Source organism: Meles meles, chromosome 6, assembly GCF_922984935.1.
Source record: "Meles meles chromosome 6, mMelMel3.1 paternal haplotype, whole genome shotgun sequence".
NCBI lineage: Eukaryota > Metazoa > Chordata > Mammalia > Carnivora > Mustelidae > Meles > Meles meles.
In genome coordinates, this window is record NC_060071.1 from 35,780,233 (window position 1) to 35,802,649 (window position 22,417).

A 22,417-nucleotide genomic window follows, 5' to 3' on the forward strand; every position below is an offset into this window, starting at 1 on the left:
CAAGTAACTTCAAGAAGTTAAAATGACTTAACAGTAAATGTGTTAAGAATTCGGAGATTAAGGAGATCCTAGGGGCATCAGATGAGTTGCATATGATAGGGAACTGTACATGATGTTTACATCTGTGAGTATAACCCCAGAACGAAATATGTGCTTTGAATGTGTACAAAATATAGCTCCTGAGAAGACTGGGGCCTGAATAGTCAAGGGCATCCTGACAGAGTATAGAGGAGTAAGTACAGACATACAGAATAGAGTGAAACTATGGAAGGTTTTCAAAAGCCAGACAGTATAGCTTTGACATGGTAGGAACCAGAAAGGTGTATCGCAGACTGATAAAATGAGCTGACATGGTCAAAGTTTAGGACGGATATGACATGATGCCCAGGAAGGCAGTGAAGAAACTGTCTTGGCAAAATGTTGCTTTACTTGTAGGTAACCAAAGGTACTATGAATCCTAAAACAACCGAGAAAACAAACCGGCCCTTCCCTTTCAAGGTTGTTCCTTTTCTTATATGTACGCATGTGTTTTAAAAAGTTATTTTTGTTGTGATATAATGGCAATTCTACAAAAGCGCATAAATAGCAATGGGCAGCTTACAAATTGTTATAAAACAAACACCTGTGTATAACCAACCCAGAACACGAAGCAGAACTCCAAACATCCCTTCTCAGTAACGAACTCCTCTTCCCCCGAGACATAATCACTATCCTATTTCTTTATAGTTTTATCACCTAAATATGCATGCTAAACAATACGGCTTAGTTTTGCCTATTCTTGAATTGAATATAAACAAAATCATACAGGACATACGTATTTAGAGGTCTTCCTTTCAGTCAATACGATGCTTTTTAAGATTCATCTATGTAGTCAGCTGCAGCTCTTTTTTTTTTTTTGCTGAAGTTATTACAGAAATACACCATAATTATCCACCTATTTATAGATCTTTGGGTTGTTTGTAGGTTGAAGCTATTATGAATAATGCTGCTATGAGCTCACTTAGGACTTTCAATTTAGATGTGCATATTTCTTTCTACTAGGTATACACCTGGGAGTGGAATTACTGGGTCAAAGATATGTGTCTAAATACTGGCAGGAAAAAAAAAATTTTTTTTTACAAGTCTCCCTAAATTAACTCAATTTATAGACTCCTTTGGATTTCCTATGTACATAATACATATCATCAGTGAATACTGTTTATCATCTGCTTTACCACTATGATACTTTTTACCACTGGCTAGGATCATCCTCAGTATTATGTTGAACAGAAGTGAAAACGGATATCCATGTTTTGAACTCTATCTAACAGGGAAATTTTTTCGACATTTCAGCATGAACTATAATATCTCCCAAAGGTATTTTTATACATTTACTAGATTAATAAACTTCCCTTTTATGCCTATTTTCCTAATGACTCCTTTTTAAAATCATGAATGATGACTGATAGGAACTGCTCCCTTAAATCTACTGAAATGTTTTTCTCATTAAAATCCGTTCAAGTCGGGTGCCTGGGTGGTTCAGTGGGTTAAAACCTCTGCCTTCAGCTCATGGTCCCAGGGTCCTGGGATCGAGCCCCGCATCGGCTCTCTGCTTGGCGGGGGGCCTGCTTCTTCCTCTCTCTGCCTGCCTCTCTGCCTACTTGCCATCTCTGTCTGTCAAATAAATATATTTAAAAAAAAAAAAAAAAATCTGTTCAAGTGACCATAGTGAATTGTTTCATGTTAAACCAACCTACGATTCCTGGGATAAATCAGAATTGTCTGGGTTATTTTCCTTTTTATGTATTGTTGAACTCATTTGCAAGTATTGTGGGTTTTATTTTTAACACCTATGTAAATGAGAGAAACTGACAAGTAATGTTTCAGTTGGAAAGATGGGGGGTCCTTGTTTTGTTTTCTAAAAGAATCTAAGGTTAGAGAATATAAGGTTGGAGTTAGTATCTCATTAAGTGTTGGTAGAACTCTCCAGTATATACATCTGGACTTAGACTTTTCTTTACAGAAAATTTCACTTTACAGTGATAGCTCATATAGGTTTCTCTATTTATTTCTCAAGTCAATTTCGGTAAATCACAAAATTTCTAAGAATTTATCCATTTCGTGTAAAATTTCGAGTTTTGACAACATTATCCACAATACCTTAGAAGTTTTTTTAAAGTATGGGCAGGATTCAAAGTGACATTCTTTTTCGTTCCTGATATTAGTTATTTGTGCCTTTTTTCCAGATTAATCTCACCTGGGTATCAATGTTAAATCAGTCTTAAAAAAAAAATCTTCTGGCTATGTGAGCCTCTCCACTATACATTTCTTTGCTGTTTTATTAAATTCTGCTGTTATTTCCTCTTGTAATTTCTCTGAATTTATTCTTGTTGCTTGTTTCCCATTGTGACACGTCTAGCTCATTATTTGAGACTTAAAATGAAATCTTAGTTCATTACTTTCCTTAAATATTCTGGAGTTCCCAAATCGAGTCTCCGGGGCTGTGCTCCCTGCTCAGCAGGGGCTCTGCTTCTTCCTCTCATGTTCACTCTCATTCTCTCTCTCTCAAATAAATAAATAAATAAAATCCTTAAAAAAAATGCATTTAAGGTTATAAACTCTACTTCCTACGTACAACTTAGACTACATTCCACAATTTCTCCCTTAATATTCAAATCGCTGCTTAAATAAAATGAATATTTGAAACTTTGAAACACTGATATAACTCAAAATGTTGACTTAAAAGAATACAAAGGTTAGTTACAACATAAAGGCATTTATGGTAATTAAGAGATGGTACTGTTTATGAAAACATTTTCCATGAACACAGTTTTGTTTTTTTTTTAAGATCTTATTTATTGGGACAGAGAGAGCACAAGCAGGCAGAGAGAGGGGGGAAAGCAGGGTCCCTGTTGAGGAGAGAGCCCAATGCGGGGCTTGATCCCAGGACCCTGAGACCATGACATGAGCTGAAGGCAGAGGCTTAACCCACTGAGGCATCCAAGGTGCCCCTGAACACCGTATTCTAAATTGGCATGTTTTTCAACCTACTGACAACCTACCTACCTATCTACCTACCATTACTTCCACTACTGCTGTTAAGTCAGCTGTTCTCTAAAAAGAATATATATACTTTCTATATATTTTTTGTCTATTTACATAAAATATATACACAAATTTTTACTCTTTGAAAATAATCTTCCTTGCATCTTGCTTTTATGACTATTTTCCTGTTGTTTCTGTAGGTTTACTACGTTTTAAAATGTGGATTGAAATGTGGATTGAAAAAAAGGGGGGGTTTCTTTTTACCATATATTTTATGAAATCTAAAATGCTTTGGTACTGAAATTTCATGATCTTACCAGAAAGTGAAATGGGAAAATTTTCACTTAAGTGAGTATTTCAATCTTGTTGGACTGCAAGGTGCCATCAATTGAAAGATGCAGTCAACTTTTAACCAAAATAAAATATCTTAGAATCAGTGAAATAGTAGTTTTTATGCATGGGAACTGTTAGGCTTCTTAAATTCTGGGCATTTTTTTCTTTCATCAATCTGGAAAATTATCAGCCATTATATCTTCAAATACTACCTTTGGCTCATTCTCTCCTAAAACTCAGTAAGATCTTCTCATTATATCCCCTACATTTCTTAACTTCTCTTTTGTACTTTCCATCTTTTAGTGTATGTGTAATTTAGATAGTGGTTTAGTTTGATCTCTTAATACCTTAAGCCTCTCCTTAGCTTTATCCAATCTGCTGTTAAAATAAGTCACTGAATTAATTTTGCTTACTTTCTTTAGTTATAGAAATTCTTTTTTGAGTCGTTTTCCTAACTTTGCTGGAACCAGATCGTGCTTAACAGTCTCACAGTTACACTTGACTTATTTCAACAGGTGCTTTCAATGTTTAACACTGGTACTATACCTATATGAGCTGTACATAAAGAAATGGAACTATGAATTGAGTACATAAAACACAATAAGGTAAAAATAAATTAACAATAATAAAAGAAAAATAAGAAAACCTTTTTCATATGGTTAAGACAGCTCATACTGGGGCACCTGGGTGGCTCAGTGGGTTTGGCCTCTGCCTTCAGCTCAGGCCAGGATCTCAGGGTCCTAGGATCAAGCCTCGCACTGGGCATTCTGTTCGGCAGGGAGCCTACTTCCCCCCACTCTCTGCCTACTTGCTCTCTCTCTGTCAAATAAATAAATAAAATCTTAAAAAAAAAAAAAAAAGACAGTTCATGCTTTCTAGTTTCTTGCTGATGGTATACCCTATTGATCCAGTTCTGACAATTCTAATAACTGGAATCTCAAGTTGTTATGTTTTAATTTAAAAAAATAATTTGGGGAAGTAGTTTGAGGCCTTAATGTTCTTTCCCTAGAAGACATTTTTGTTCGTGTCAAGTGCCTGGGTACATTAATAGTCTGGGACAATCTTTTTTTTTTTTTTTTTTTTAAGATTTATTTATTTATTTGACAGACAGAGATCACAAGTAGGCAGAGAGGCAGGTAGAGAGGGGGGGAAGCAGGCTCCCCGCCAAGCAGAGAGCCCGATGCGGGGCTCGATCCCAGGACCCCGAGACCATGACCTGAGCCAAAAGCAAAGGCCCACTGAGCCACCCAGGCACCCCAGTCTGGGACCATCTTAATCCACATTCAAGGCTTAAGATTTTCTGGGGCATACATGACATGAATACTACCTTTAATCTTTAGAAGAGCTGGTTTACCTGACCCTCATTCTTGGTGGGTCTAAGACTCCAACCCCACCCCCCCACAACCAAACGGCCAATAAAAATCACAGCCACCTGTATGTAAACCTGGCAATTCACAGACCTGTACCCCTGGGACTAATAAATAATACATTATATGTTAATTTAAAAATTAAAACGAAAAATCACAGCCACCTTTGCTACTCTTAGCTACTTCTCCTAGATCAGAATATATTTCCAGTGCAAAGCAGACTGGAATACTTGGCTCATCTCCCTAGTTTTCCATATTCTCTTAGGCCTTAACCCTCTAATTCCTATTTTACTAATACTTTGATATTCTTGATTTTTTAAAAACATTTTATTTATTTGAGATAGAGTGAGAACGAGAGAACACAAGTGGGGGAGAGGGGCAGAGGGAGAGAAGGAGGCTCCCCAATGAGCAGGGAGCCCAAAGCAGGGTTCAATCCCAGCACCCTGAAATCATGACCTGAGCCAAAGGCAGGCACTCCACCAACTGAGCCACCCAGACACCCCAGATATTCTTTATTTTTACAGGATGTTTCTAATATTGGAGCGCATGGGTGGCTCAGTGGGTGAAGCATCTGCCTTCAGCTCAGGTCATGATCCCAGGGTCCTAGGATTGAGCCCCTTTTCCCTCTTCCTCTTCTGCTCCCCCGCCTGTGCTCTCCCTATCCCGCTCTCAAGTAAATAAAATCTTCAGGAAAAAAGAAAAAAGATGTTCCAATATCAAAAAGATTTCTCTCCTATATATATTTAGTGGATAGAATGGCCCAAATTACCAGAAATTTCCCAGAGTCTCATATTTTGTCACAGTTCAAACTCCAGCTTAACATCTCTTCCACCCACACTCTGCTTTCAATTAGCCATCACTCTCCTAAGTCAAAACAACATTTTTCTTTTACCTGGGTTATTAAAATAGTTTTCCAATGGGTCATCCTGCCGATGGAGAATCAGCTCATGTTGTCACTACATTTTTTCCCTGTAATAATGCCCTTATATCACATTTCTCCACAAAACAACCTTAAAGCCTTCCCAGTTAATAGGGAAAAAAGCCAAATTCAGTTGCTTAGAATTCAAGGTCCTCCACAGTGTGTTTCCTATTAAACATGCCCCATCATTTTCCTTCTATCTTTCATGTACTCCAGTTGCTCTAAATCTCATTACCATTCAACATATGTTCCTTAAGCTACCCCCTTCCCCCAACTTGTTTCCTGAAAGTGCCCAGGTTCCCACTCTGCCTGCTCTCCCAAGCCCAATCAAATGCCATCTCATCAACAAATCCTTTCCCACCTGAGCCAGAAATAACCATTTATGTATTCCCTTAAACTTTATCTTATTTTAGGTACTTTACCTATAAGGGTAAAATGGTGTATAATACATGGTTTTGTGTACCTCTTCATCATCACACCTCTGGTCAATGTCTTTTACGCAGCTGATATTAAAAAACATTCTTGGAATTTATGAAGTAGCAAGATAGCAGGGAGACTAGGGCCAACAGAATAACTTCAGGTGAAGTAACTAAAATAGAAAATTGCTCCGAGTTCATACACTAGGAGGTGGTGGAGCAGATATCCTATGTTCTTAACCACTACAGTATAAGACGGTACATTTGCCACTTTCCATACATGCTCCCGGATAACACCTCAACTGTTTAAATAGTAAACACCCACTACACTATAGAACAGTGATGAATGCCATCGTAAAAGCCTGGTTTGTGACAAACCAAATTTACTCTCACATCCTAGAAGTTAACTGTGAAACAATGTATTATTAGTGGTGTGGCTAAGAAAATTTCCATACCATCATAATAACATACAAGCACTGATTCTAGTAATTATTCACTAAATGGTGTTATAGCTTCAGAATGGAAAGTAGAAAGCTATTTGCAACACAGTCTGCATTGAAATCAATCTTCAATCAATCAAGATTCTTTGATTATACCTACTGATGAAAAGCAGTAAGTCATCAACCACCTACATATTTCCCCTGGGTGTGTGTGTGTGTGTGTGTGTGTGTGTACACACACACACACACACACACCAGTTAACTGAATAACACCCACCTTATAGAGAAGATACAGGTTTTTTGTTTGTTTGTTTTTTACTTGTTATCAATTCTAAAGAAGCTTGATTTGGGGGGTTTTCTCTCTAGTTCCTGATATATTGAAATCTGATTTACATGCTTGTCATAATTTACAGAAATTACGTGTCTATTACAAAAAATAAAACCTAGAAATGGTTGAACTAAAATATTTACTAAACACTATATATTAGGAATTGTGTTATGTATTAGCAATGAATGATGAATAAGATAGTTCTTATGCACAAACAACTCTAAAAGAAGTGCTGATACATTAAACACATATAAAAGGACCAATGAAGAAGTGATTAGCTGTCTTGAGAAATAGGCATAGCCATCTTTGAAGTAAAGCTTAAGTTGGGTTTTATTTTCTTTTTTCCTACAATTTTTTTTTTTAAGATTTTATTTATTTATTTGACAGACAGAGATCACAAGTAGGCAGAGAGGCAGGCAGAGAGAGAGAGAGAGGGAAGCAGGCTCCCTGCTGAGCAGAGAGCCCGATGCGGGACTCGATCCCAGGACCCTGAGATATGACCTGAGCCACCCAGGCGCCCCTTTCCTACAATTTTTTTAAAGATTTTATTTGACAGAGAGAGATACAGGGGAAGAGGGAACACAAGCAGGGAGAGTGGAAGAGGGAGAAGCAGGCTCCCCACCAAGCAGGGAGCCGGATATGGGGCTAGATCCCAGGACACAGGCATCAGGACCTGAGCTGAAGGCAGACACGTAACGACTGAGCCACCTGGGCACCCCTTAAGTTGGGTTTTAAAGAACAATTAGGAGGGGCACCTGGGTGGTTTAGTGGGTTAAGCCTCTACCTTCAGCTCAGGTCATGATCCTGGGGTCCTGGGATTAAGCCCCACATCGGGCTCTCTGCTCAGCAGGGAGCCTGCTTCCCTCCCTCTCTCTGCCTGCCTCTCTGCCTACTTGTGATCTCTTTCAAATAAATACATAAAACCTTTAAAAAAAAAATAAATTAGGAAAAGGCACAATATGGAAGGATGCCAGGCATGGGCCAATGACAGCACAGGTCCAAAAGGGCTCCCTTGGGCTTTGTAGCTAACAGCCTACACAGATATCCACCGAAGCCCCATGTCAGACAAAGGAAACAGTTGCAAAGTTGAGTCAACACAAAAATGAATTTGGTGACATTTTAAAAGTTGTGTACTACTAAAGTATAAGAACAGAAATAAAGATAATAGAATGGCAGACAGAAGCTTAATTTTTAGAGATTTATTTGTTTTAGAGACCGAGAGAAAGAAAATGTGCACGAGCAGGGGGAGGGGCAGAGGGAAAGGGACAAAGAGAGAAGCAGATTCCCCACTGTTCGAGGAGCCCAAAGTGGGGCTCAATCACATGACCCTGAGATCATGACCTGAACTGAAATTAAGAGTCAGAAGCTGAACCAATTGAGCCACCCAGGTGCCCCAGAAGCTGGATTTGTAAATGTCTTGTCAAGGGAGGTGGGTGGAAAGAATGGGCAAAATAGGTACTAACTCCCAGTTATAAAACTAGTTAAATCATAGAAATAAAGTTGAGCACAGGGAATATAGACAGTAATATTGTAATAACATTATATGGTGACAGAGGATAACCACATTTATCATTAACCACTGAGTAATGCAAACAACTGCTGAATCATTATGCTGTACACCTGAAACCAAACATTATATGTCAACTATATTTCAACAGTAATAATAAAAAAATCTAAAATAAAAAAGTTTTGTCATAAAAAGAAAGGGGAAGGTGAACCATAAGAGACTATGGACTCTGAAAAACAACCTGAGGGTTTTGAAGGGTCAGGGGTGGGAGGTTGGGGGAACAGGTGGTGGGTAATGGGGAGGGCACGTTTTGCATGGAGCACTGGGTGTTGTGCAAAAAGAATGAATACTGTTACGCTGAAAAAATAAATAAAATAGAAAAAAAAATAAAAAAAAAGAAAGGGGAAAAAAGGACAACTCACTTTCCCAATCTCTCCTGCTGAAAGGATTCAGGCCTAGCAGGCCTGACCTATAGTTTGTGAAAAGCATGGTACTTGAAGATTTGTGAGGAATTCATTCTGCCGTAGGGGTAGGATACATCCAGCTTTCAGAGGCCAAAACATCAGAAATACCACTTGTGATGACACATGCCCAATACTGATGATGACCTGTGATGCCTGTGCCCAATGGCAATAGCAACAGCATTTACTGAAACAGTTTGACACTATGATTTGGGCACTTTTGCTGGATGCAGAGCTTTTATTTAGTCACTGAATCTCCTTTTTTTTTTTGGACAGAGAGAGATCACAAGTAGTCAGGCAGGCAGAGAGAGAGGGGGAAGCATGCTCCCCACCGAGCAGAGAGCCCAATGTGGGGCTCGATCCCAGGACCCTGAGATCATGACCAGAGGCTTAACCCATTGAGCCTCCCAGGTGCTGATTCTCCATCTTTAATGTCATTTTTCACCTGTTCTCTTCAAGTATATTTACAACTAAAAACCCTGACTGATCTATCAGGAAAGGGAGAGGACTCAAGACAAGACAGATGAAATAATGGAAGCAACACCCCACAAAAAAATTATAAGATCAAATCCCAGATGGAAAGGTTAGCCTTTAAAGTTTAGAAGTAGAAGGACAGATAAAGCTGTTGGCACACTTGTAATTCTCTGATTTGTTCTGTTTTGCTTCATGTGGAGGAGCATGGGAAGAAATCAGTGAAGAGAGAAAATTCTGTTTAATTTATACAACAAAAAAGAAGTTAATCTACAGAGTAAAAATGCAAAAGGCTGGGTAAGAAAGAAAATGGCAAAGGTTTGGAGAGTTGCTATCAGAGAGAAAAGAAGACACCAAAAAATTTAAATGGTCCCTTCTCCATGAGCCCCTCACCACCTTCACCAAAATGTATCTTTAAAAGAATAAATTACTTGTTTTGGGGGTCAGGATAAATTTGTTTAAACTATGGACTAGAAGTCTGGGGACAAATAAGAACTGTTGGCAAGAAATCTACTTAAACTTCGATGGCTCTCACTAGACTCCCTCCATGGCAGGGACTAGGGCTCCCTAATGAATAAATAAATAAGAAATTAATATGCCTGGTATATGGAAATGAGGAAAGACAGTAGAAAGAAAGGACAGAATTTGAAGTACTTCACAATTTTTCCTAGGGTAATATTTCTCTTTAATTATGTCAAAATGAATAGAAATCATACTTGAATATATTGTGTTACCAACTGGGAAGTACAATTTCTTTGAAAAATGCTATGTTAGGGGCACCTGGGTGGCTCGGTGGATTAAATGTCTGCCCTTCAGCTCGGGTTGTGGTCCCGGGATCTTGGGAATGACTCCCTCAACTGGTCCTTGCTCAGTGGGAAACCTGCTTCTCCCTCTGCCTCCACCCCCTGCTTGTGCTCTCTCTCTCTCAAATAAATCAATCTATAAATAAGTAAATAAATACATAAAGCTATGTAGCAAAATTATTGGCCATGCTAACTTTTCTTATGATTCCTCGGATTCTAAATTGTTACAAGACTGTCATACAAGTCACCTTCATTTTTATACTCAAGGACAGGAAGATGCACAGTGTCACTGAGCGAAGCCTCCTTACATTCTTTTTTCCAAGGGTATTAAGGGAGGTGGAAGGAGAATGAATGGAAAGGGGCCTAAGCACTGCTGTTTTTTAAAGTTCGTAATAGTTTATCAGTCGATTCTTTGAAGTTTCCTAGGTAGATGATTATATGGTCTACAAAAATTTCTCTTTCTTTTTTAAATAAAAGCTTTCATTACAAGTGAGTGCTTGTTTTCTGAATTACATAACTAATGTATTATTGTAACACTCTTCTAGTGAAGAAAGTCCACAGAACACATAAAAGTATGAAGAAAAATCTAAATATAATCCATAACCTCCCACTGCCAAACAATTTTATACCACTTATTTAATTTCCCATGTATTATTTTACTTATCAGAACTTCTAGTACATTTAAATGCTGGTGACAGCCAGTACCCTGTTTGATTTTATTGGACATCCTTCCAATGTTTCAAAATTAAGGGTAATTCTGCTGTACATTATTAGTTAACACCCTTCATGAAACTGAGAAATTACCTTCCTAGTTTGCTAAAAATTGTTTTTTTTCCCCCCTAAATCATGGGTATCACTAACCTGTTAAAAAGTAGTAAAGTACTATAGATAAATTATTTTTTTCCTAATCGTGACCTATTCTTACATTCCTAGGAGAAATGCTAGGAGAAGTCTTACTAGACCATTAATTCTTCCAATTTAATTAAATATTACTTATTAATTCAACAGCTATGTTCATAATAAAGGTGGTTTTATCTTATGCAGCCATACTCCAATTTTGTAACGAGATTAACAAGGGTTATTCTGATTTGACTAACAGGAATTAATGATGTCTTCTCTTTTTCCATGTTCTGAAATAATTTTCAATAGAAACTTGCAGTTTCTTGATGGTTTATTAGACAGAACTTGACCATAAAATCATCTAGTTAGTGGTTTTTGGAGGAGAGGAATCTTTTAGTATACTACTACATTTTTCCATGGTTATTTTTCTACTTAGAATTTCCAATTCTAAGCTTTCAAATATATTGGTAAAAGTAGTACTCTGTATTCATTTATAATTCTGAAATTTTTTTCCTATCTGTAATTATGCATTATTCCCAATGTTGTTTATTTGTGCCTTTCTTCCGTACATCCGTATCTGCCAATGGTTTATTTCCTCACCCATTTTGACAAGCTTTTACAGCAAAACTGAGCAGAAAGTAGAGACCACTCCTATTTACCCCTTGCCCCCACCCCCAATCTGACCCACTATCAACAACTCATACCAGAGCGGCACACCTGATAGAATCATCAACACATCATTATCATCCAAAGTCCACAGATTACATTAAGGTTCACTTTTGTGTTAAACATTTTATAGGTTTGGACAAATGTACTGTGATACATATGCAACATAACAGTTTCATACCGAACAGTTTCACGGCCCTAAAAATCCTTTTTGCTCCACATATTCATCCTTTCCTCCACCTAATCCTTGGCAACCACTGATCTTACTATACCTGTAGTTTTTTCTTTTCCAAAATGTCGTATCGTTGGAATCATACAGTATATAGCTTCTGCTTAGTAACATGCATTTAAAGTTTATCCATGTCTTTTCATGACTTCATACCTCACTTCTTCTTAGCACTAAATAATATTCAAGCGTCTGGACATATCACAGTTTATTCATCCACCCACCAACTGGAGGACATCTTGATTGTTTCTAAATTTTAGAATTGTGAATAAAAATGCTATGAATATTCATGTGTGCAGGGTTTTGTGTGGACACAAGCTTTCAACTCATTTGGGTAAATACCAAAAAGTATGAGTGCTAGATCCTCTGGTTAAGAGTATGTTTAGTTTTGTAAGAAACTGCCAAACTGGAAGCAAACTGGCTGCGCCATTTTGCATCCCCACCAGCAAGAAGAGTTCTTGTTGCTCCGCATCCTCATCAGTATTTGGTAGTGTCAGTGTTTTGGATTTTAGCCATTCTAATAAGTATGCAGTGGTATCTTGTTTTAATTAGCAATGCCTTGATAACATATGCTGTTGAGTATCTCTTCATACACTTATTTAACATCTGCGTATCTTCTTTAATGCAGTGTCTATTCAGATTTTTGCCCACTGGGTTTTTTTTATTAGTGAGTTTTAGGAGTTCTTTATCTATTTTGGGTAACAGTCTTTATCAGATACCTTTTGCAAATATTTTCTCCAAGTGCGTGGCTTGTTTCTCATTCTTTTGATATTTCCCTTTTAAAAAATCCTTTCAAAGAAGTTTTTGTTTTATATATTTTTGTTCTCTTTCATTTATGTTGCTTTTATCTTAAATATCTATCCTACTGTCTTTGGGTTTATTTTGTGTTTTTCTAAGTTCTGTTTCAAAGGCTTTGTTTTCTATCTCTTTTTCTTTTTCTTATAAAGATACTAAACCTGCAAATTCCCAGTTCTCATCAGCCATATCCTACATTTGTATTGTCCCTGTTTAGTTAGTTATAATCACTGTGGGATAATAAGTTACTTGAAAGTGTGAAAATAGAATGCATATTGATTTTTACTGGAACTCATTATAGTGTAAATTTGACCAATTTGAAAACAACACACTCTCAAAGGTACCAAATACCGATACATATTTTAAATCCTCTCTGTTTACTAAAAAACAGTCTAGAAAATACATTAGTATAAGAAGAATTATGTGTCAAGGCAGATAAGGGGAAAAGAGCATCCACAAAACAAGAATTAAGTTATTAAAATAAATAAAATGGATACTGTTGAACTACACAATTCAAGATGGCCAAATAGCAGAAATGGGTGCAAAAAGAAACACAAGTTAGTGAATTAAAGATAAACCTGAAGAACTTCACAGACCAGAGTAGAAAGACAAAGATGAAAAGTACAGAAAAAAACATTTTTAGAAAGTTAAAATTAACTTCCAAAAGAGATCCAGAAATTTCAACATGTGACTAACACAGATTACAGAAAGCATTAAGAGAATCAAGAAAAGGAGAAGGAATAATAGCTAAGAATTTCCCCAAACCAAAAATATTAGTTCTCAGACTTAAAGGGCCCAACTAGATGTGCTTTCAAAACTACCCCAAATTTCAGAATATTAAGGACTTCCGTTAGAGCCCTTAAAAATTTTAATACATATGAAATGACTTAAATGACTAAAGATATATTCTGGAGGGAAAAAGGTAAATTTGGAGAAAACAGTGGGATGCCAAGAGACTAGCCAAAAGGAAAAAAAAAAAAGAAAAAGTTAAGTATAAGCTAGTAAAAATGCTTATAAAGGTGACCACTAGAAAAACTGAAATAAAACACGTAACTCTGAAATTGGGGGGAGGGGAGAAGAAAAATTGATACCAAGCCAACAAAAAAAAAAACCCCACAACAAATAGAAAACATAATAAATATAAAGAACAACTTAAAATGGTAATAATTTAATCTAAACATATTAGTAATCACTGAGTGTGGCACTGTTAATATTAAACATGGAGTACAATGGGAAACTCATTAAATGAGACAAAAAGATATTGCATATTGGTTTTAAACACCTTAAAGATTAAACGGTACCCAATAACATACCCTCAGAATATATAAAAAACTGAAATTACAAAAAGAAACTGAAAAGTTCACACACACATAGACGTTTCCAAGGAGCTGCCTACTTTTTAATTCATACTTACCACTAAGTACAGTATTTAACCGAAAAATGCTTTCAGCAGTGTCAACAGTGTTACAGGAGAAAATTTTCTTTGGAGAAATACATTAATAAGAAAAAAACTGTTAAGTCAAGTTCACTAGAAAAAAAATCAGATATAATGAAAAATCCTTTTCCTAACCAAAGTGTCGTAAAATAAGCCACAAAATAAATGTTACCAAAAATAAGAAATACTACTGACTTCAAAAAAGGTGGTCAGATCCATGAGGGACAGCAGGGGCAATCACATTCAGGAATATTTTATTCTTCATGAACCCTGGGAAAACTATGTATGTTTAAGAACATAAGCTTTAGGGTCCAACAGACCTGAGTTTGAATGCTAACTATTTGTGTTACAAAACTGAGCTAAATATATTAATCCCTAAGAGCTTTACTTTCCATATCAATTAAGTGGAGATAATAGTTTCTAACTCCATAAAAAATGAAATAATGCCTGGAAGAAAGGGCTCCATAACTGATAACTACTATTTGTTACTATTAAATTGTAGTTGGGGTGCAATGTGCGAGAAACTGAGCAATGGGGACATGTGGGTGGCTCAGCTGGTTAATTGTCTTCCTTCAGCTCAGGTCATGATCCCACAGCCCTCGGATCCTGCTTCTCCCTCTGCCTGCTGCTCCCCTTGTTTGTGATCTCTCTCTCTCTGATGAATACATAAAATCTTTAAAAAATAAATTGAGCAATGTTCTTGGTATTATTTAATATATGTTTTCCAAACTTCTTTCAACTTTAAAATCAAATGGGAAGTATTTTCCATTTATTTCTCATAATATTTGGGTTCTCAATTCCCAACTAGTGTTAATTCTTTATTAAAATCAGGACTGCTAATTTTAGACTGAAGAATATGCTGGTAGAATAAATTTAAATATAGGCTGTCACCCTACCACAATCTAAGGAAGAAAAAAGTTAAGAACTGCATTAATATTGTCCTTCACTAGTCCTATAATTTCTTCCCTTTTAGATCTGGAAACATTTTCAGAGAGAAAATACTCAATGGAATATGTAATAGAAAATACTCAATGGAATATTTAAAAATACTCAATGGAATATAATCTTGCTTGAAATCAGAGAACAAGTCCAACCAGCTATTTTGATGGTCAGGATACCCTGAGTAACTTGTTTTTACTGAATAAAAGTCATTAATATGCTTAAAGTTTTATGGGCAAGAAATTTTAAGTAATTAATGGAAGATATTATTCATACGTTTGAAGACTATATGAATTGCTTTTTAAACTGTATTTTATCTTCTTTGAAGTAGGCTCGACACCCAACGTGGGGCTTGAACTCAGAACCCTGAGATCAAGAGCTACATTTTCCATCAACTGAGCCAGCCAGGTGCCCCTCGACCAGTTTTTCAAGACACATTTTTAGTTCTCAGTACTCAAGGTGATGTAATTTTGAAGATACTGAAGAAGAGCCCCCAACTTAGCTCCAAAATAAAAGGAACACTAAGCTTGAGTTCCCGTAACATTAAGTTTATTGCAAAATTTACAGATGAGGAATACAAGAAATTAAAGCACATACTACTTGCACACTGGTTTTTTTCACATACCGGTCTATAAATCAATTCCTTATTTGCTTCTTGTAAATTCAGTTCAACAGGCTTCCTGTGTTACTTGTAAGTACAAAGCTGACAATATAGTTCCTTACCTTTCCATTAGCTTCTCTTTATCCCAATTGAAGTGGCTAAGGAGTATTCTTGTGATAGTTGCTGGATTCTAAAGAAGGGGGGAAAAAAAGTTATTTTAAGGTAATAGTACTTCATTAACATTTAGTGAATTTTAGGTTGAATTTAATTTCATCCCACCCAAATTTCCTTTCCTAAGATATTTCTTTATTCTACAAAGAAAAAAACAAAAATTAGTTGTAAGATCAAGACTATTTAAAAATAGTTTGCCATACTAATTTGTGAGATTTATAGAGGATTCTAAAGCAGAATTCAAAATAAGCCAAAAAGAATGGATAAGGAAGATGTGGTTCATATATACAATGGAATATTACTCAGTCATCAGAAAGGATAATACCCACCATTTGCAGTGACATCGGTGGAACTGGAGGGGATTATGCTAAGTAAATAAGTCAAGCAGAGAAAGACAATTATCATATGGTTTCACTCATATGTGAAACATAAGGAATAGCGCAGAGGACCACAAGGGAAGGGAGGGAAAACTGAATGGGAAAAAAATCAGAGAGGGAGACAAACCATGAGAGACTCTAGAATCCGGGAACCGAACTGAGGGTTACAGAAGGAAGGTGGGTGGGAGGATGGGGTAACTGGGTGGGCACGTGCAGTGATGAGCACTGGGTGTTATATGCAATCAATGAATCACTGAATACTACATCAAAACTAATGATGTAGTACCATATGCCAGCCAACTGAATATAATAAAAAGTTTTTTTAAATAAGCCAAAAAGAAATCTAATGAAAACCTGCTGTATTAAATCAAGCACTAATTTAAATGAACTCTTTTACAATTAAGATTTAGCATACTGTAACTCTGTTAATAAAATTTCTAATACTTTATTGTATTCAATAGTTCAAATGAGTCTAAACCATTTATAAGTCATAAGGTCCTTCAGAGATATTTAATGAAAAAGACAAAATATTTGTATTGGGTAATAATTTAGAGAGTATAATCAGAAGCTACCGTTTCAGTTCTAGAAGGAAAGGCTAACAGCATGAAATAAACCCAAAACTGACTGTCCTACTGTTTAATGCTGTCATTTATTTTTATTAATATTTATTTCCATTTCCCATCAAACTAGTCAGGTTACTATCTGGGTACAGAATTTTAACCTAAAATGCTAGTTACAATTGTCAGAGGTGGAACTCAAACCTGAATCTGCTTACTTGTAGGTCACATATAATTTTATTACATCAAATAACATTTCAAAAAGATCTCTGCATAAAACTACTTCTGTATCACCATAGTGAGAACACAGTATTAGTTAACAACTGATTTAATTAAAAAGTTATCTTGCATAAAAATATCATGAAACAATACAATTTGTCATAGAAAAATTCACCTACATTCAATACCCCTCCCCAAAATCCAAAGTGGTAGATAACGTTAACTTTCATTCACCCACTCTAGACACATTTTGCTAATCCATTTAGCTATCCTTGCTTCTTGGGCCCAGACCCCCTTAGGAATTCTCCTTTAACAAAGCATTCGACAGACATCATCACTTTACAAGAGTTAATATGTAAAACAAAACAACCCCCCCCAAAAACCCGATTAACTGATCCTATTTTATGTTTATTTGTGCAGAATATACAGTGTTTTGCCCAACTCTTTCTCAAAAATATGATTCAACAATTTATTAACACCCTAACTGCCCCAACCCAACCCTGTTTGGAAACAGGTTTTCACAACAGGATCTGCCTGCAATTGAAATAATTATTCATTTAGGTTTAGTCATATGTAAAATAAAGGCAATAATCCTATCAATTAGTAGTGCCCATGAGAATTGTGTGGCCTATAACTCTGTGGCACCCAAATAACACTGTTTTCTACCACTAGACAGAGTAGTGTGCTTGGGGAAAATGTTTCAGGAGTTGCTGAAGTCTCAGCTTGCACACAGAAAAAAGGGAGAAGAGGACAAATGCTCTCTGATGCCCTTTGATGTTGCTGTAGTGTCTTTTCTGTGTTTGAGTTCCAGTATCAAAAATTATTATGGAAAGTTCAGTTAAAACACAGATTACTAGGGTCCACCCCCACATATGGTTCTACTTAATAGGTGTGGGGTAGGGTATTCCTAAATGTGATCATGATGCAAGGGATCAGAAAATTAGACCGGCAGTCTCCCAGATGAAGAAACAGGACAATTTTTCTATTTTTTATCTCATCCTTCAAAAATTGCTGTGTAGGTCTATGTGCCTGAGGTACATATTACATCAAAGGTAGATGCTCAAAAGTTTTTTCTAATAGGATAGACTGAAAAAATTCATCTCAACCACAGTGGCATGATAATGCCAAAATACTTATATTCTGCCTGGGTCTATGCTATGGGGCAAGAGATATTTCACAATACAAACTAAATAACTCTATCTGGGTCACTATTTCTGTGTAGCTGGCTTAATGTGCACTGCATAGAAGGAAAGGTAATGGGAGAATAACACATACTGTGAATCTACTGTATGCCAAGACCTATATAAGGTACTTTATATATCCCCACTCAAAGCTCTCTGTAAGAGAGCACTTATCTGCCATTTTAAATATGAGAAAACCATGATGAGACTCTTTGGAGGTTATAAAAATTACCCAATATTATCCAGTTAATTAAGTGGAAAAGTTGTGAATTTTAGCCTATGACAATCTGAATCTAGTATTCTTTCATTTATTCCATGTAGTAGAACCTAAAGAAATATTAAAGATCTCATTTTACTACCAGTCATATGTTTAATGACTAGTAGTAAAGGGTGAATCAAGACAGGATGAAGGGATGGCAGAAAGCTAAGAAACACAAGGGAGCTTTCTGGGAATGTACTATTTCTTGAACGTTGACAGTTGGTTAGATGAGGGAAAACACTTCTCAAAACAAACTATCCACTTAAAAATGAATATATTCAGTCATATAGTTATACACCAATAATGTTAATTTATCTAAAAACAAAATAAACTGACTTCTGGTCCTGGCCAAGACAGAATAAATAAGCTCATTGCAGTGGCTCACTCTCTCACTGATTACAAGTAAAAACTGAACAAAATACTCTTCAACAGCAGGCAGATTGGGGAGAGAAGTGAAGAACAACAAATAAGGTGATCGTGGGTATCCTGTTTTTTATCTTTTATTTCCTGGCTTTGGAGTGGGCCATATAGGGAAACTGCTGCAGCAAGCATGAGCAGCTAACACTGAAAGGAGAGAGTCTTTTCTCCTAGAGGATTATGGCAAAAGACTCCTAACAATGTAAGGAAAATACTTATTTTTTTTTCTTTCTCTCCTGTTTCTCTAGGTCTTGCCTGAGGCCTGCCATAGCCATAAAACTACACTGCTGCAGAATGACAAGAGAAAATCCATTGCTCTGAATAGAAGAATCAGGAAGAGGGCCCCTGTTGTGAAAAAAAGTTGGGGGGATCCATGTTCTTTTCTCTCTTGCCACTTCACCTCAAGGCATGACAGGTAACAAACTAAGCCATGCTTCTGGCTAGAGAAATGAAGAAAAGGGTCTCTGGGAGTCAGAGAGTATAGGGGAAACTGCTGAGAAAAGAAAGATGGAGGAGCAGACCCCTAATTCTTCTTATGAACCTGGGTTCACCTGCAAGCTATGTACATGTGGAACGCAGCTAAAGTACAGGAGAGGCTTTTAGACTACCGCTATAGTATAAATCCCTGCCCAAGTCCTAGATCAATCTAAGTGGGAAGGAATGGAAGGGCAACTCAACACAGCAAAGGCTTTGAAAACTGAACAGATAATGGAACCACCACCTATATAAAGTGAGAAAGAATATGCAGTTATAACCTAACTGGATTGACATGTTTACTGAAACAAAAAATCCTCACCTCTGAAGGATTTAACAGGATGCAGAATCTCACAATATTCAAAACATCCAAGACAGAATCCAAAAATTAACACATATTGCAAGAACAACAAAAATCCGACCAATCCTCAAGGGAGAAGGTAATTAATAGAATGCCGACCCCAAGATGACCTAGATATCAGAAGTACAAAAGTTTAAAGCAACTATTAAAAACATGATCCATTAGGTGAGAATGGACACCTTAAAATGAAAAGAAGTTATAAAAAAGAACCAAATGGAAATTTTAGAACTAAAAAACACAAAGGTTACTGGACAGGCTCAGCAGCAGAAAGGAGGTAACAAAGAAGACACTGAACTTGAAGATATAGCCAAAAAAACACACCCAAACTTAACAGAAAAACTATCTTTTCTGTTTTGTTTTTAAAAGAACAGTCTCTTGCAGTGCCTGGGTGGCTCAGTTGGTTAAGCGGCTGCCTTCAGCTCAGGTCATGATCCCAGTGTCCTGGGATTGAGTCCCACATACGGCTCCTTTCTCCACAGGGAGCCTGCTTTCTCCCTCTGCCTCTACCTGCCCCCACTCTGCCTGCCTGTGCTCTCTCTCTCTCTCTGACAAATAAATAAATAAAATCTTTAAAAAAAAAAAAAAAAAAAGAACAGTCTCTCGAGGTGCCTGGGTGGCTTAGTGGGTTAAACGTCTGCCTTTGGCTCAGGTCATGATCCCAGGTTCCTGGGATGGAGCCCCACATCAGGCTCCCTGCTCAGTGGAGAGCCTGCTTCTCCCACTCCCTCTACTGCTCCCCCTGCTTGTGCTCTCACTCTCTCTGTCAAATAAATAAATAAAACCTTAAAAAAACAGAACAAAACAAAACACACCAGCCTCTCAGGGCCCTGTGGGGTAATACTAAAAGCTGTCAGCCTAGAATTCTATATTCAGTGAAAGTATAGTTCAGGAATGAAGACAAAGATATTCTCGGACCAAAAACCAAACCAAACCAAAACAAAACAAAACCACAATTGCAAGAACTTATTGCCAGCAGATCTGCTCTAAATGAAATGCTAAGTTCTTTAGGAGCAAGGGAAATTTGGGGGGAAAAGAGCAAGAGAAATGGTAAATAGGTAAATATTATGGACTATTTTCTAATCTTATGTTCTTGAAAACATATAAAATTACTGAAACCAAAAATTATAACATGTAATGGTGGGGGAAAGTGTTAAAGGTATAAAATGCAACACATACGACAACTATCATATAAAGGGATTGAGAGAAAAGTAATCTATATAGATGTGAAACTTCTTCACATATGTATGTGTTACTTGGAGTGATAGAATATTAATTCTAAGTAGAATGTGAAGAGTTAAAATAGTTACATTATAATTCCTAGAGCAATCAATGAATAACTAGAAATCAAAAAATTTTTAAAGAACCACTTACAATAGCACACAAATTTGAAATATTTAGGTATACATTTAACAATATGTATAAAGAATCTGTATGCTGAAAACTGCAAAATACTGATGAAGGAAATAAAAAAGACCTAGATAAAATGGATAAATACACTATCTTCATGGGTTTGGGAGACTCATTATAATTAAAATATCATTTCTTCCCAAATTGATCTACAGATTCAACAATACCGGGGCGCCTGGGTGGCTCAGTGGGTTAAAGCCTCTGCCTTCGGCTCAGGTCATGATCCCAGAGTCCTGGGATCGAGCCCCGCATCAGGCTCTCTGCTCCGCGGGGAGCCTGCTTCCTCCTCTCTCTCTCTCTCTGCCTGCCTCTCTGCCTACTTGTGATCTCTGTCTGTCAAATAAATAAATAAAATCTTTAAAAAAACAAAACAAAACAAAACAAAACAAAAACAATACCAATTAAAATCCCAGTAAGATTTTTTGGTAGGTATCAACAAAATGATTCTAAAGCTCATATGGAATAGCAAGGAAACTAGAATAACCAAAATAATTTTGAAAAGAACACCAACTGATCAAGACAGTATGGTACTGTTATGAAAACAAACACACAGATTAATGGAACAGAACAGAGAACTCAGAAATAGACCCACAACTATATGGTTAACTAGTCTTCAGTGAAGCAGTAAAGAATGTCGAACAGAAAAAGAGATACTCTCCCCAACAAATGGTGCTGGGAAAACTAGACAGCAATATGCAGAAGAATGAAACTGAACCACCTTCTTACACCATACACAAAAATAAAATCAAGATAGGTAAAAAAACCTAAATGTGAGACAGGAAACCATCAAAATCCTCGGGAACACAGGTAAGCAACCTCTTTGACATCCAGTCACAGAAACTTCTTACTAGATAGGTCTCCTGAGGCAAGGGAAACAAAAGCAATAATGAACTACTGGGACTTCATCAAGATTTAAAGCTTCTGGGGGCACCTGGGTGGCTCTGATGGTTGAGGAGGAGCTGCCTTGAGCTCACGTCATGGTCCCGGAGTCTTGGGATCTTGTTGGACTCCCTGCTAGGTGGGGAGCCTGCTTCTCTCCCTCCATCTCCCTCGGCCCCTCCCCCTGCTTGTGCTCTCTCTCCATATCTAATAAATAAATTCTTAAAAAAAAAAAAGGCAAAACAAACAAAAAGACCCCTTCTGCACAGCAAAAGAAACAATCAGCAAAGCTAAAAGGCAACCTACAGAGTGGAAAAGGGTATTTGCAAATAACATATCAAAAATATATATGTATATATATATCAAACTCACACCCAAAAAAACAAATAATCCAGTTTAAAAACTAGGCAGAAGACAGGAACAGATATTTTTCCAAAGGAGACATAAAGATGGCTAACAGACACATGAAAACGTGCTCCGTATCACTCATCGTCAGGTAAATACAAATCAAAACTACAATGAGATACCACCTCACAACTGTCAG

General features: G+C 36.8%; 1 protein-coding gene across 2 annotated transcripts in view; it reads right to left on the reverse strand.

Moving 5' to 3' along the window:
• ARIH1 (ariadne RBR E3 ubiquitin protein ligase 1) overlaps positions 1–22,417 on the reverse strand; it is a 121,938-nt gene that overhangs the window by 58,122 nt on the left and 41,399 nt on the right. Inside the window, exon 2 of one of the 2 annotated variants that reach the window (XM_046008161.1) lies at positions 15,694–15,761. The exons of the other annotated variant lie outside the window; for it this stretch is intronic. Coding sequence (XP_045864117.1) covers positions 15,694–15,761 — 68 coding nt within the window. The remainder of the gene's footprint in view (positions 1–15,693; positions 15,762–22,417) is intronic. 2 annotated transcript variants of the gene reach the window in all.